This window comes from Coloeus monedula (assembly GCF_965178545.1).
Source record: "Coloeus monedula genome assembly, chromosome: 3".
NCBI classification, from domain to species: Eukaryota; Metazoa; Chordata; class Aves; order Passeriformes; family Corvidae; genus Coloeus; species Coloeus monedula.
Genome location: NC_138783.1, coordinates 26,152,323 through 26,167,992, shown reverse-complemented (window position 1 = coordinate 26,167,992; position 15,670 = coordinate 26,152,323). Strand labels below are relative to the sequence as shown.

General features: G+C 39.9%; 1 protein-coding gene across 1 annotated transcript in view; it reads right to left on the bottom strand.

Annotated features, from left to right (window-relative positions):
• The window catches only part of F5 (coagulation factor V), a 33,807-nt gene that overhangs the window by 10,137 nt on the left and 8,000 nt on the right, over window positions 1-15,670 (bottom strand). The window contains exons 5-15 of the mRNA XM_082278419.1: window positions 14,821-14,964; window positions 13,655-13,876; window positions 12,958-13,123; window positions 11,042-11,219; window positions 9,878-9,980; window positions 9,288-9,499; window positions 8,379-8,529; window positions 7,471-7,683; window positions 3,783-5,682; window positions 1,559-1,724; window positions 187-423 (exon numbers count right to left, since the gene is read on the bottom strand). Of these exons, the coding sequence (XP_082134545.1) occupies window positions 187-423; window positions 1,559-1,724; window positions 3,783-5,682; window positions 7,471-7,683; window positions 8,379-8,529; window positions 9,288-9,499; window positions 9,878-9,980; window positions 11,042-11,219; window positions 12,958-13,123; window positions 13,655-13,876; window positions 14,821-14,964 (3,692 nt within the window). The remainder of the gene's footprint in view (window positions 1-186; window positions 424-1,558; window positions 1,725-3,782; window positions 5,683-7,470; window positions 7,684-8,378; window positions 8,530-9,287; window positions 9,500-9,877; window positions 9,981-11,041; window positions 11,220-12,957; window positions 13,124-13,654; window positions 13,877-14,820; window positions 14,965-15,670) is intronic.

Sequence of the window (15,670 nt, the reverse complement as noted above, 5' to 3'; positions counted from 1 at the left end):
GCCATACATCATTTGGAGATATTCAAACCCCAACCGAACATGGTCCTGGACAAACTACTTCAGCCAACCCTGCTTGAGTTGCAGTGGTGGACTGGATGAACTCTAGTGATGCCTTCCTACACAAGTGTTTCTATGATTCTGTGATCAATCCCAGCAACACCACCACTTCTATTTTTATTCCCTTACCATGTTTGAATCAGAGTAGTAGATCCAGGACCGACAAGCTGCTCCTGACTGCACCGGGCCTGATCGCCTGTTTGCGTACCATACATATATGTAGCTGTTATTGGGCTGAACTTCATCATCTTCCTTAAACCAAGGAGTAGATTCATCATCATAAGTGCTTCCCTCAGAGGACTTTTCATAGAAGACTCCATGGGCATGGAGGGAATATGGTCTGGATGCCAGATTCTTAAAATGAACCTGAAAAAATAAAATAGATTCTGTTCAGCAAACTCAGGCCTAAACCAAACTCACCACATACAATGTTCCCATGACCTCAAACCAGGGTCAAGATTTGTATAAAGATTACAGGCTATGCTGTACATGGAAAAGCCAGCAGAGAGAGCTTTTGCCATCTCCATGCTGATTTGCCACCTTTGATGCAGGTAGTTAATGAAAAATCAGAAAGCACAAGTCTAGCTCCCTGTCTTCCACCACATCGAGGCTCCCAGGACATTTACTGCTGCCCCTCACACATGGAGCTGCTTAGTTACTGCCAGCAGGGAAATGGGGAGTTTCTACCTCTTATGCTTTGCTGCAGTCATTACAATATAGTAACTCTAGACCTCTGTATGTATCATTCTTGCTGAAATCAGTGCTTCCCACTTGTCCCAGAGAAACACCACAATAGTGGGATTGCATATTTACCTCTCCTTAGAGAATGTTACTCTCAAGCTATAAAATATTTTTCTTTTCTTACTCATGATTTAAACATAGCTCAGTGTGTTCCTATTGCACACCACTCCTACTGAAATATGCAGAAAGCACTGAGATCTATTCTCCCTAAGTCCATCCCTGTGTTTTGGAAGACTGGATGAAGAAGGATGAGAGAAGGGAAATTTTAGAGCAATGTGCTTCCTAATGCATATATACCACAGTATCGCCAGGGAGATGGCTCCTCTTCATCCTTGTTGATAGCTCTAATACAATCCTGCACATTTACATAACAAAACTTTTTAGAGGAAATTCTGTATTTTTCCAAAAAGTATGTATTAATCTTGAACACAAATGCACTAATTTCTGAGTTTAGAATACTCATTTTTCATTAACATTAAACCTAAATCTTATTTTACATTAGACTAGTAAGCCAGTATTTAATGTTGAGAAATAAGAAAGAAAAACAGAATTTAGTTTGCTGTGGAGAGGGGCAAAAAAAGATGTGTTTCAAAGAAACACATCACAGTGCTCACATGTCCACCGTGCAATTGCAAGATTTGAAAACTGTTTCCCCTTCATCATCTTTTAAAAATCTGTGGTATTTTTAGATCCATTCTGTCACACTCCAAGATCACGGTAAGAATCTTATCCTGCCCACACAACCAAAACATTGACCTACTAGGATAACATCATCCACTTCAGCTCGGATAACTGGTCCCAGGATGCCAAGATGTTGTGTGTATTCATCTTCATCCTGAAGAGTCGAAAAGGTACTGTCTGTATAGCTCTGGAAAATCACCTTACGTCTGGTGCCATCTTTACAGGTTTTGTCACTCCTTATTGTACTGAAAGGAAAACCCCAATTAAAATCCCACACAGTGAATCAGGAATAACAGCTTTGATGAAACCCGAGAACTCATACAGCAGAAACATTTTAGAATTCTGTGAATATAAAGAATAAACACTCAAATGGCTTCAAATTGTGTCAGGGAAGGTTTAGATGGGATATTAGGAAAAACGTCTTTACCAGAAGGGTTGCCCAGGGAAGCAGTTGAGTCTCGGTCCCCGGAGCTGTTTAGAAGATACATGGATGTGGTGCTGAGGGACATGGTTTAGTGGTGAACCTGCCAGTGTTAGGTTAAAGGTTGGACTCAGTGGTCTTAAAGGTATTTTCCAACCTTCTATGATTCCACAAAATGAGTATCAGATGATTCTGATAATCATGGCTTGCAATGTTTAAGCAATTCTAGTTCTACAGTTGGATATGAGATCCCGCAACCATTTGGTCAGTTATCACTGAAAAGCTCCAATAAGTCTCTCGAAACCCATCCGAGCTCTATTTTCCTTTTTTTCTTAGCCTTAATAGTCTGAATTGGAGCTTGGCTCAGTGTAGTAAGCCTATCACCTACACCCTACTGTCTCACATATCTTTACATCTGATTATATTTGCATTTTGCGTCACAGAGCTGGCATGGTAAAATAAGCTTTTAGACATCCAAACTGTTCTTCAGATCTTAAGAAGAAGCACTAAAATGCTATTATAATTCCCTACAAACCTTGCTTTATTATCGATTCTGCAAAAACCAGAAATTTAACCTAAGTTACATAGGAGAAAGGCTGGGTTTTAGCTCTTCGACACACTGAAACAGGATATGCCATGGGCTGTGTTAAAATCACCGGAACTATACAGCTCACACCAGCTGAGGATGAACGTCTCTGGAGAGATTTATATAGAGGTCTAAGCATAAAAAAATCCTTGATTTTGCAACTGCCCAAAGAAACTGTCTTGTTTCCACTGTTTTTGCAAGTGCCATTTATATGGACTGAGATGGGGCATGAGTAAACCTGGAGAATACTGAAAAAGTTTTATTTTTATTTCCATCACATAAAATGGAAATTCAGTTTGAGAAATAATCTGTTTGGAGATTCATTTTGCACAATGAAAATTTTCTTGCTCCTGTTTTGGCTGCTTTTTTTTTTGGATAAAAAGCCAAAGTTGTGCAAGTTTTGGTTCAGCTTTTTGATGAAAAGTGACAAGGAATCCTATGCCTTGTTGGGTGAATACTAATCCTAACCTGTATCAATTAAGAGAGTGGATTTTTAGTACAGTGTTTCTCTCAGTATATTCTCATATATTCTTTGCTGTGGCATAGTGGCCAGTCTTCCCTGTCAAAATGTAAGAAAATCCCTCAACATTAGGGTTTGTGATCCAGTCACCTTCTGATTTCTCTAAACAGCAGTAGCAACAATGCAAAACTTCATGCAGCTTTGTTTTTACTTTTAGTATAAGGCAGTCACCAGTGTGGTTAATCACTCTGCAGCTTTCATATACTTTTCAATACTGCAGCCTTGTGAAGTTGGAAAGTGCTTTTATCCCTTTCCCAACAGAGAAGTGAGACACCAGAACCATTTCTTGCAAGTGCTAGAAACTGATTTCATCTACCTATAAGCACATCTCATTCTAGATTCCATCAGTTAGTCCATTAAATTCCTGGAAAGACTTTGCGCAAGGAGGTCTCTGTCCTGTGTACAGGTACCAAGAACTGAAGGGCGAAGTAAAACAGGTTAATCAAGTATAACAAAACAAGCTGCAAGATTCCCTCTTGACCTCTTACAGTGAGTTTTTTAACTGATGTATTAAAGACTGTTTCTAATGAGTCTACAAAAGGGGGCTAAGAAAAAAAAAAAAAAGAGTTCTTGGCTGTGTTGTGCTTGATTATAGTAATCTCACTCTGACATTTCTAGGGGGTGTGAGTCTCCTGTGGATAGTTCTTATGGTTCTGCCACTGAAATGTTGGATATCACACGGCACATTACAGATGCTTTTATCAGCATGTGAATCAACATTCTGCAAGGAGGTGTCAGGATGGTGTGCTAAATGAAAGCAAACGATTTAGGCAAACCTTTTCTTATATCCTGCATAGTTCCAGCAGACCTCTTTAGCAGCAATGTAGTATCTCCTCTCATTGCCCCTGCTGCGCAGGTAGTGCTCAGCAATGTCATCAGGGTTACGCTGCCTGCTGATGTTCACCTTGGGGTCTGTCATGTAGGGGTCATCAAAGCTCACATAATGGTACTCGTATTCCCCACCCGAGCTTTCGTCGCTGTAGGTTTCTCCTATCACATATTCGTAGCCTCCATCTTCCTGGGGAAGCCCAATTGTGACGGATGGCCTGAACTGCCGCGGGGTGAGGGTGTTGTTTAGTGACTCTCCATGCCTGGCCCTGCTCACATTTGCCCTCTGGCTGACCTCACCGGGTGCCTCGGTGGTGTCCGTCCCACCCGGAAACAATGCAGGGCCAAACCCTGCCACAGAATTGCTGGGGTTTTTGGGGTTTCTACTCCTTGGGCTCAGCAAGTAGGTAACTTTTGGATCTTCCTTCTTTTTCCTTCGGATCTTGATGATGGTGCCAGATGTACTCAAGGTATTGTTGTTTCTCTCCTTTCCTTTCTGAATGAAGCGTATGTGGTTCCTTTTCTGGTTTTCCCCCAACAGATGTGAGAACTCTTGATACCTCTTCATATCCTCCTTATTTAGGGATGCTGTACTGTTTCTGCCATGATGATTTAACTTGCCACCAGCAGATTTATCTAAGCTTGCCTCTAATCCCAGATTTCTCTTTGCAGACACCATATTCCACTCCTCACTAGTCATTTTAGATGAATATTTCCCAGCCCCAGGCAATGATGCTTCTAATAAATTCTTCACTACAGCAGGGCTTGTATTGTCTAACATGTGTTCTAAAGCAAAAACATCTGCCGGTTTATCTTTGGATATCCTGGGTTCAGAAAGGCTGGATGCATTAGACCCATCTCCTACTGTGAGGTCCAAATCCAGGGTCAAGTTAACTGCATGCACGGCATTTTCCATCTTCTTTCCCTCCTCCTCCAGATCATCATCATATTCATTTGGCAGCTGGCTAGTTCCCACCATGGCTTCATGGGATGTGTTCTCTGTATGATGCACAGAATGAGGTGCATTGGCCTTGTCAGAAAATGAGATATTTTTCTGTCGGACATGATTTAGAAGGGCATTCATCTTTTGGACAGCGTAAAACTTAATGGCCAGTGAGCTTCTCCTTTTCCTTTTCCTGTTAGTGGTATAATTTCCTCTTCCTGTGCTTTCCTCTTGATGTTCTTCTGGAAAAAATTTACTGTCCTTTCCACCAGCTGGAAGCTCTTCTGCGACATTCACTGGGCCTTCCCCATTGCTCAGCAAGTGTTCACCTGCAGACATGTTACTGTGAGCTATTTCATAGTTGCTTTGGCTTCTATTCTCAAAAACCAAGTCAGCCTCTCCATCACTTGTGGTAGCTAAAAATAAATCCTCTTCTGCTGTGATTGGTGTGTGATTTGACTGGAATGTTTCGGCCTTGACTGGGGAAAGAGGAGTGATATGAGTTTCTAAGAACTCAGAGTTGTTTGTTGTTCCACTACTATTTATAGCTGTCAGACCTGAGCCAGCTGCCACCTCAGAGCTCGTGGCATCAGTGTCTTCATACTGATCCCAGGCCAGTGCTGTAAGATTCTGTTTTTCTTCATCACCTGCTGTCTTTCTGGAGCTTCGGACAGAGTATAAAGAAGCCAGGTAATCCTGATAATCTGATTCCTCCTTGTCTTCCTCTTTTTCTTGCACATCTTCCTCAGCTGAGGTGGAAACAGCCTTTCTTTCAGTCTTGGTGGGAGTTAAATCTACAACATCAAATGTTTCATCTTCCTCATAGTCACATTTGGCATCCCTGAATCTCAGCCTCATGCCGTAACTCATCTCCGGGGTGCCCCAGGATGTCAAAAGCCAAGTACCTACAATTGAAATAAAAGTGTTATGAGAGTGGACATTGTATATCATGTAATTGGCCAAGGCAAATTGTTGGGGTTGCTTCTACAGCACCTGCTATAGCAGACTGCTAATCTTCATCTGGGATATTAATGAGCTCTCATTGCAATGAAAAATAATTATTAAATGTAAATAAGAGCACATATAAATAAATACATCTAGGAGATGGAACTCTTCTCCATAGATTAAGCTGTAACTAGAATCTGAATCCAAAAATAACCCATCAAAGACATGGATATGAAAAAGAGAGAAACAAATTAAAGGATCTTATGTTTAGATCTGGATCTAAGATTGAGACCTCTCAAGATAAAGTTTTACTTTTATCCTGGCCTTACTGGTGTATGCACTGCTACACAGAACATTCTGAGCAGAACAAATACGTTCTAAGGCAATGTTGGCAAATACCTGACAAACACAGTATTTTAAAAGCTTTTTAATGAATAATGGATGATCTTTAATAAGCATAATAAGAATAAAGCAATTTGAATTTCTGACCCGACAAAAAATATTAAGCTGCCAATCTGAGGCATCTCAGATTAATTTAAAGGTTTAAATAATTCCTCCAAAACCTAGTCAGAAGGTAAATTTTCTATTGGAATCTAAAATCTTCACAGAAGAAAATAAAATTTGTTTCCCTAAACAACATCAAATCAAGTTCTTTGCTTGTTACAACTTGCTTTTGGAACTAGCAGAAATGACAGAATAGACAGAAGTAACACATATTGAGAAACAATCTTTTTTATTAAAAAGGTCACCTATAATTCTTCCTGTATTGATCAGCTTGAAGGTGACCTGCACAGCTTTCCTGATTTCTAAAAACAGCAAATTTATCAAAGAAAACATACCCTAGATGGAAAGAATAGACTGCATACCAAAATCAAGCAGAAGTACAGCTTTATTACTGGGGATGTTTCCATGAAGTTTAAGAGTTTTAATGATTTCCTAGTCTTGAGCAATAAAAGCCACTTAAACATTTTAAAGTTATAAGGTCTTGATGCTGTGCAATCACAGAAAACAAGCTTTGAGAATATAGAGATTTTGTTATTTAAATACATAAAATATACATTTTTTAAAAAAGATATTTTAAATGGGATGAGGATACTTAAAACTTGTGGGATTTTAGAATGATCACTCAAAATGCACAGACTTCAATGACAAAGAATCTGTCCTTTTGGAAGTAATGCCTTAAATGTGGACTACATGGGTTCAAATACCCCCTTTTCCAAGACATGGTGTTAATCCCAGTTAGACGTTGAGATGTATCCCATGGACCAGTGACGTGGTTCAAGCAGGCAGACTTAATGCTGCTGAATGACCACAAGCCTAAGGTGAGGTGTAGCCATTTTGCCCAATAATGACCAGCAGAATTTGACAGTTTCAGCCCATTTTAGCCTGCTCAGGATAGACAAGAATGTGGCAAACCTGGGAATCATACAATGGAATTGATACTGGATTGTTTCCAAGAAGAATCTTGCCTTGAAATTATCATTACGAAGCCAAATATTAATTGTGAAGTAAAAAAAACCAAACTACAAGATGACCAACAAAAAGAGCCTTAGTACAGCATACAGTTATGCTAAGTTGGTGCAGCCAGCAAGACTCCATACACATCACTTGCACTGGAGAATGATTCAATGTTTTCCAGCACTGTGTTTATCAGAAGAGTTTTCTTTCCTATTTAGGTCAGTCCTTATAAACTGGAGATTAAATAATGTCTTGGAAGAGCTGTCAAACACTACAGTTCCACCACTTACCGCCATTGTCCATTTCCACTGTGACCGATTCTCCGCTCATGGGGAAAAGGCTCAGTGCATCTTCGTATTTCCCGCGATACAGAAAAGAGTGGCCAGAAAGGCGAACAGAGACAATTCCATCATGAGTGCCAACACTGGAGAAGTGCCACTGAACCACAGTATCTCGGCAAAACCCAAGGATTTCACTGCTGTCAGACACATAACCATTTATTGCTAAAAGGAAAGCAAAGTAAAAGTGGTTTCAGTATTTTTATTTTAAAACTTCCTGTTCTTTGATGTCAGTCCGCTGAACTGGACTCATGTTTGCACCTGGAAAGAGACTGGCACAGGGCTGAAAACACGGTAGTCCTGATGGAGATTCCATCTCTGGAAATATTATCTCTAAGGCCAGCAGGATGCTGCACCAAAATTTAGTTAACCCTTGCCTTTGCTTCAGGGTCCAGAGCCAGCCTAACTTCTAGTGGCAAGGCGTGGGTAGGCCTCTTCTCCCTGGCAGCTAGCAATAAAACAAGGGAAAATGGCCTCAAGTTGCTCCAGGGGAGGTTCAGGTTGGATATTAAGAAAAATTTCTTTATTGAGTGTTTAACCATTGGAACAGGCTCCCAAAGTAAGTGGCAGAGTCATCATCTTTGGAAGTGTTCAAAAAACCAGGTGAATGTAGCACTCTGAGATATGCTTTAGTGGACGTGGTGGTATTATTTCAGAGGCTGGACTTGATCTTGGTGGTCTTTTCCAACCTTTCTAATTCTATGATATTGCCTATTTCTGTCCTGTGCCATCTGGCACAGTTAGAAGTTCACTGACTCTCTGGAGGATCCCCTGATCCCATGTGCTTCTGAGAACAAGCAATCACTGAGGGCTCAGGTTCATATAAGCTTTCACATTATTCATCTTGGTATCCCACTCACTGTGCATTATGTTCGAGTTATAGAACTTGGGATCATCCCTTTTAACAGTGGCTGGGTTGCTGCAGTACTCCTTGATGTTATCCTCTAGGTACCAGCTCTTATTTTCATCGAACACAGCAAACACTGCCTGCTGCTCCTCGTCTGCCTTTTTCTGAAAGACAACCAACACAGCAGTTACATTTTATCAGCAGACTCATGCATTAAGAACTCAATCCTACAATCTCCTTCTTACTATATAAGCAACACAGGCTTCTCCAGAGTCCTGGTACGTGTGATCTAAAGACTGAGGGGTAGGGAGTACAGGCTCCAGACTTCAATCCTACTACTGCAACCCACCTGTTGGTGGAACACTGAGCAAACCTTGAGCACTGCTGATACATAGATGGTTTATGACTGGGCTCTCTGTAACAGAACCAGACTTCTCGTTTGACTTGAGTATAAGTTACTGATATTTTTTTTTTTCTCCCAAGTGATGCTTAAATCTTTGCCAAACAAGATTTCAATATCTGGTACAGAGAAGCCTTCTCCCAGAACGCTCCCATGCTGTTTTGGTTGTTCTAGATTCATTGTGCCTGGATTGTCAGATGCTGTTGAGTTGTCTCTGTTACAGAAAGCGACCCGGTCAGATCTGCACGTCTTCAGAGTACGAAAACATAATGGCAGCAGGAAAATTTATTATCAAGTCTAGAAATAGACTCAAGTCAGGCTGACCTTTTGTTGACCTTTCTTAGCTCTTGCTAAGAAACACAGAACATAATTCCTTTACTGCTGTGGACAGTTAGAGGACTGTTTCTTCAGGAGCCTATTGGTTTAACTGCTCTCTACAGAACAGTTCTCTAAGGGAAGCAAAACTAAATTCAGTGTAGACCAAATAACATTATTTGAGTAAAATCTGCCCAAACAACTTACCTGCACACCCTTTTGTGTCAGTGCTTCACTTTTACAAATCAGAAGTGGGCCAATCAGTCCAGAGGCTATATCTCTCTCAATATTTACAGCACTATGATACAGCCTTGTAATACATTGTGCATCCCGTGCAGTGGGTTGGTCTGATTTAGAAATTTTCCACTCGTAAGTGTATGTCTCCCCTGGTTCAACTCCTCTACTCTGGGTGCCATTGCCTAAGGAAAAACAAGAACATTAATGATAAAAACTCAGAGCCAGGTCGTAATATCAAGCTGCATGACATTCTAATGACATTGGTGCAGTCAGGCCATTAAAAGCTACCTTGAGATAACTGAAGTTCAGCAAGAACTTTTGTCTCTCTAAAATCACAAACAAAAACAGAAAACTAAGACAACATAAAGAGGGTATTTGTCTCTGCTTAGGAGGTAATACCTTGGTTTCTCTATAAGGCAACACAACAGGTAAGCAGAGGCAGAGTACAGAACTGAGGTCTCCCAGTCATGCACATTCCCAGCCACAGCACCTCCTTCAAAGCAACGAAACCATCCACAACAGTTAGTGATATGCAAAAATATATTTCACAAATTTTTTACTTGTGGGATCCAGAGGATAATCAGCTCCTTCTGCCTTCTTTGCAAGTGTCACTCCATGGAAATAAATGCTGTAGGGTCGACTGGCCTTATTTTTGAATACAATCTATATTGATAGGCAAATGAAAAAAAAATTAGGATTCAACAAATCCTTGTCTGAATACATAATGAAGTTTCCACTACAGTAGAATTTGACTGGGTTTAGCCCCAAAAGGGCCAGGAAGGCAAAAGGGTGTCTTAAATACTGTCTGATATATAAACCCATAGAATAAATGATGGTCCCATTCTGCTGGACTTTGTAGAGCCCACTGAGTGAAGTTCAGCTGCTTACACCTGTGCTCTGAAGTCTAATCAGAACACTTGTTCTTCCAGCTACTAGGCACACACTACCTCTGGAAATATGAAGTTACTGACTGAAGTTCTTAAGAACCTTCAATATGGGAGAAAACAAATGTAAACCAAACCTTGTCCCAGATTCTACGACCCCAATGGGATATGTAAGGAAAAAGCAAAATGTCCTTCCTATTCTGGATAAAATCAGGATTAAAAAAATAAAAAGAGAGAGGGAAAATAAAAAAAGGAATCTGCTAAACCCAAATTCAGAGCCACAAAGTCACGGTGGAAATTATAGAAGTTAAAGGTCAATGAACTTTGTGATGCATCATTAAGTGACAACAGAAAGACAAGTGGATGTTGCAGCAACACAAGCTTGTAATGCAAATGTTTTGTAGTTTCATGGTATAACGTCATGAAAGAACATTTGATAATGGAAACTGAGTACCATTGTCTAAAACAGCCAGAAAAAAATATCAACATAAGAAACAAGGGGCTCATGAAGTTCAGCCTCAACATCCACATCCCCCAGAAGTCCACCCAGGTCTAGGGGTTTTTTCCCACTTTGGACCAGTGTCAACATGTATTTTACAGAGTGGAACTGAAGCATGTTTATGCTGTAAAATAAAGCATAATCATGGAAACTGTAGAGGGAATGCTGAGAAATGCAAGCTAAACACTGTTACTTGTGATTATACCTTTTAACAGGGCCAATATTTATAACATTAGCTATATTTTTTGACAGACAACATAAATCAAACTAGTTCTTTTGTGTCTCTGCCTCAATGAAAATCATGCTATAGTATAAATAATCTCTGTATTTATGTTACTTACTTTGACTTTATCATTCAGTTGAGCTCTGATAATAGGGCCCAAGATTCCAGTTTCCTTGGGACGAGGATTTTCCAGGCGTTTAGTGAAGCTGGCATCAGCATATTGCCGAAAAATAGCCTTTTTATATCTTTTACCTATGAGATTTGAGAAGTTGTCCAAGTGTTGTGATTTATAGTGTCTTAAAAATAAAGGAAAAGAAAAATTATCAACAAAACTTGAATAGAATAACAGTAGAATCTGTTAAAATACAAAATTAGTATTCAAGCAACTGGTAGAAATCTCACTGCTGGGAAAAAAATCCAAACCCTAAACTAACCTAATGCTTTTCACCCCACATTCTGACCTAAATTAGGTAAGAAGAATCTAGGACCATTACTTGTTTTTTGGTATTACATATGACCAATTAATATCAGAATTTACATTTAATTTAACAGTGTACGTGCAAGAAAGAAACAAACTGAAGCAGCAGGTACACTTTCAAGGTAAGATAGAAATCACTGTTCTCCTTTTTCAAAGGCATAGTTGAGCACAGAGAAAAAACCAAAATAATTTGGTTACAGTAGCAAAGAGTCCAGGAGAAATAGGAACACAATCCCAATCCCAATCAGGTACCACATAGTAAATAGTGTTACACTGGGGTTTCAAAAATTAAAATTGTTAATGCTGAGAGCAAAACTAGGATAAATACTGGGAATTTATTCAGAGCAGCTGTATACAAGTTGTCACTTGCACTTCAAAAAAGTTACTGAACAGGCATAAATTCTGCAGTTTTGAACAAAGGAGGAAAAATCAGAGCAGTGAGGTGGTTAAGTAAGGCAGTGTGACCGGCAGGAAAGATATAAAAATTTGCTCCATGCAGTTCAAGAGCACATAAAGGAAGCAAATCATGACAAAGGAGAAGGAGTTGTACAAACACTGTATTTCTCAGGAGGTATATGAAACTATAACCCTTAAAGAATAAGGAATTTGTTTCGTTCTGCTTAAATCCTTAAAGGTTCTTATGAACATCAGCTTGTAAAGGCATGAATAGCGCTGGGGAATTGACACACTGTAAATTTAACCCCACAGTGCACTGATATCACTGTATACTATGACATAGTGTATGTTACAGAATTCCTTCTATTTATCTTAAATTGAACAAAATAGCCCAATATGTTTACTTACTATGACTTGTACTCCATCTACATTGATACCCTGCAGAGGTCATTTATAGAGAGATCTTTCTCCTGTTCCCTAAACACTTTATTGTACTGAACTTTTAAAAACTTTCAATCTCCAGAAATATTCCCTCCTTCCCTTTCCCTTCCTCTTAGAGATTGTTTATTTTAGCAGAATGGATGCTGAAAAATATTTTAGAAATTTGGCTTGTATGCTACCTTGGACAATTCCTAAGTCATCTTCCTATTTTGGGCTCCCTGTGAGAGGCAAAAGAAAGTGTCCACTTTTGGGCTTCTCAGCAAAGAAAGTCATGGACACTGGTGAAAGTCCAGTAAAGGGCCACCATGGCGATCAGGGAGCCAGAGCACTTGGCATGGAAGCAAAATTTCAGTTTATCCAGTCGTGCAAAGACATAGCTAAGGGAGCATCTTATCTTTATCTTCAACTATCAAATGGACATTATAGAGAAAGCAGGACCACATGCTTCTCAGAGCTGCACAGTGAAGAGATGAGACACAAGGTGCAACATGAGGAAGGATGATTAGATACAAGGAAAAACTTTTTCACTGTGAAGTTGCAAAGGTGCCAAGGGAAGCTGAGGGGTCCCTGCACTTGGAAACAATAAAAATGCAACTGGATAAGGTCCAGTGCAACTGGATCCAACTTTGCTGTTGGATACCAAGAGGTTCTTTCCAACCAGAATTATCCTGTGATTTCATGGTAACATTCCCTATTGTATTGACAAAGTTTTATTTTACCTATCAAGGGTGTCTGGAATACTTGGGGCGTAATCCCAGGTAACTTCCTCTGCAGCAATGAAATACTCCCAGGTTTTGACCATAAGACGCTCTCTATAGGAGAGACGACTCTTCTTCACCTCTTTGTCCCCACAGTCCCTCACAGTGAGGTAACCATGCATTCCAGCTAGTTGAGAGGAAACAGGAACATAGTCAATTCCCATCTAAGGAACTCTTATGACTTCAGCTGTTTTTTACCCCCAAAACGTATCTCCAGCTCTTATAAGAGAGATATTTTTCTCATTCTTTAAAACAGAATTCCGACCATTGCTGAAAGATACCACTTCCAAATGATGAACAGCAAATATTTTCATGAGGTTGAAGTACCCTTAGCTGAGAGTACTCAGTTTCTCAGGAAACAGGTGGTTTCTTACTCATTTTATAATGTTGCTTATCTGAACAGCTCATAGAGACTTAGATGCTGGAGTACTGAATCATTGTTGCAGTGTGATGTGCACACTGCAGTAAAGCTGCAGATAAGAACATCTTTCAGTTCATCATGCACTTCCAACAGAATGCCCTGTTCTTGGGCAGTTTCTTAGCAAAATGACAAAGCCATCTGAAACAGATTAACGGTACCACTGCAAAACAGTAGAAGCCATTTGGGACATAGGGAAGAACAGCTTTACAGGTGCCTAATAAATAGATGTTTCCTTGCCTTGCAGGTGCTTTTGGACAAGAGAAGATATGAGCCACCTTCCTTCCTCAGTCACTGTCATGTTTACGGTGGTTGAGGCTCCTCCCACCAAGTTAACGGCAGAAACTCGGCGATGTCTTTGCTCCATGGACTGGCCATTGATATGAATGGAGAAGATTTCTGCCTTGGAACTCATTCCTATCAAGTGCCAGCTAATGTTGTCATATGCACAAGCCTCTAAATCTGAAAGAGACAGGAGAGTAGGGTTCACAGTACAGGCAAATCATGCAAGTTCCCTATGCACCCTAGGTTTGAAGTGAATCTTCACTGAAAACATAAAAAAAATTGCTGTGATTGATGTTTGCAACAAGAGGAAGTTTCAGAAGCGTGTAAATGGAACAGATACCAAAATCCTGCATGTCAGTGGAAGACAGGCATTTAAATATTACCTGCAAGTGACAAACACTTAAAATGAGCTGGCAAAAAAAGGAAAAGTAGCAAGTGCCTTCTTTTGGAAAGCTGACCTGTCCTTGCTTGGGGAGTGAGGGGAAAGCAAGACAGGAAGGGAGAAGAACAAAGCAAGGATCTAAGCTAAAGAATTATGTGGTACCTAGTGACAGTAACTACCTTCTCCAATATTTGCTTAAAAAAATCCCCGCTTAAGACAACCTTTTTTATTTGCTCAATGGATGGGAGAGAGATATGAAAGTTGTTCCTTAGTAGAACAAGGGAAAAGCACTAGCAACAGAATAGCCCCACCACCATCTTCCTAGTCTTCTGACTTAATTGAGTATTTTAATGATAACTGACTTTCCACTTTCAGGAAGTTTTTCACCCAGTATGTTCTATATGCTGTAGAACCAACAATTCACTTAATCAAATCACTCTCTTGCCATCAGCTTATTAAAAAAATGAGGAACCTATTATGTCCTTTATTTTAAGTTAGGAATCTTTTTCTTCAAGCAGAAGTCTTCCTAGAATCAATCTCATTGTTCCTTTCAGTAATTTGGCATGACTTCCTTTCAGCAGCACAGTTTTTCTTCCAGAATTTAGACGCTCACAGACACATTCTAAAAAAGGCTGTATCCCATTTCTCCACATTCCCATTCTTGTGCATGAAAAGCAACTAAAGGTAATATTCAGTGTTCATAAATGTTAATTTAATTTCACATAAGCCTGAATGGTACCTGGTAACGTTCCATCAGTATAGCCATTAATTGTGTACTTGACCGATGCTGATCTTTGCCAACTCTTGTTTTCATCAAACACACCAAACATCAGTACATATTCCCTGTCAAAATGTTTCTGTGACCCATCCTCATTTAGACTTCCTATGAAGGAGAAACAACAGGTCTTAATTTGAAGCAGAAATAAAGCAGATTTCACATCCATGCAGTTGCATTAATGTACATTTAAGGAGCTTGTTTCACCTGTTAGCATGTACTGGCTGAGCCTGATCAAAACAAAGCCTTAAGAATGCTCATAATGTGATTTTATTTCTGAAAGTACTTTTGGATTGGCTAACCACCAAATCAAAAGTCTGAAGTATTCCAGAGAAGATGAACATCACACAACGAATTGTCTCAGACAATTTCTGGCAATGTGTTACAGAGATCACCTAAATGAAGGGGAGTGTCAAACACCTTCTGTTCACAACCAGGTGCTGCCCTCACTTTTCAGACTGTGAGGCAAGGAGAAGAGCGATGGCAGTCACCAGCAGTGTGAACAGCACCTTTTCAAGCACTGCACTGAGGTCATCAGCACCTTTAAAAAGCTTAAAACCGACCACTCAGCAAACGACACTTACACACAAAAGACTTCAACAGACACTGCTGCACTGGATCAGTTACAAGAAACTGTCCTGGTTGATTTTGTGATACAGATGCAATTTCTGTTGAGGAAAAATTCATTCTGGACATGCTACACAGAACTGGTATGATTTGTACTGATTCTTTCTACAGATTGCTCAAACACTTCCACTTGCTACTTTCAAAACTTTCATAATCTGGTCCCTCTGGATTACAGGAATTAAAAATG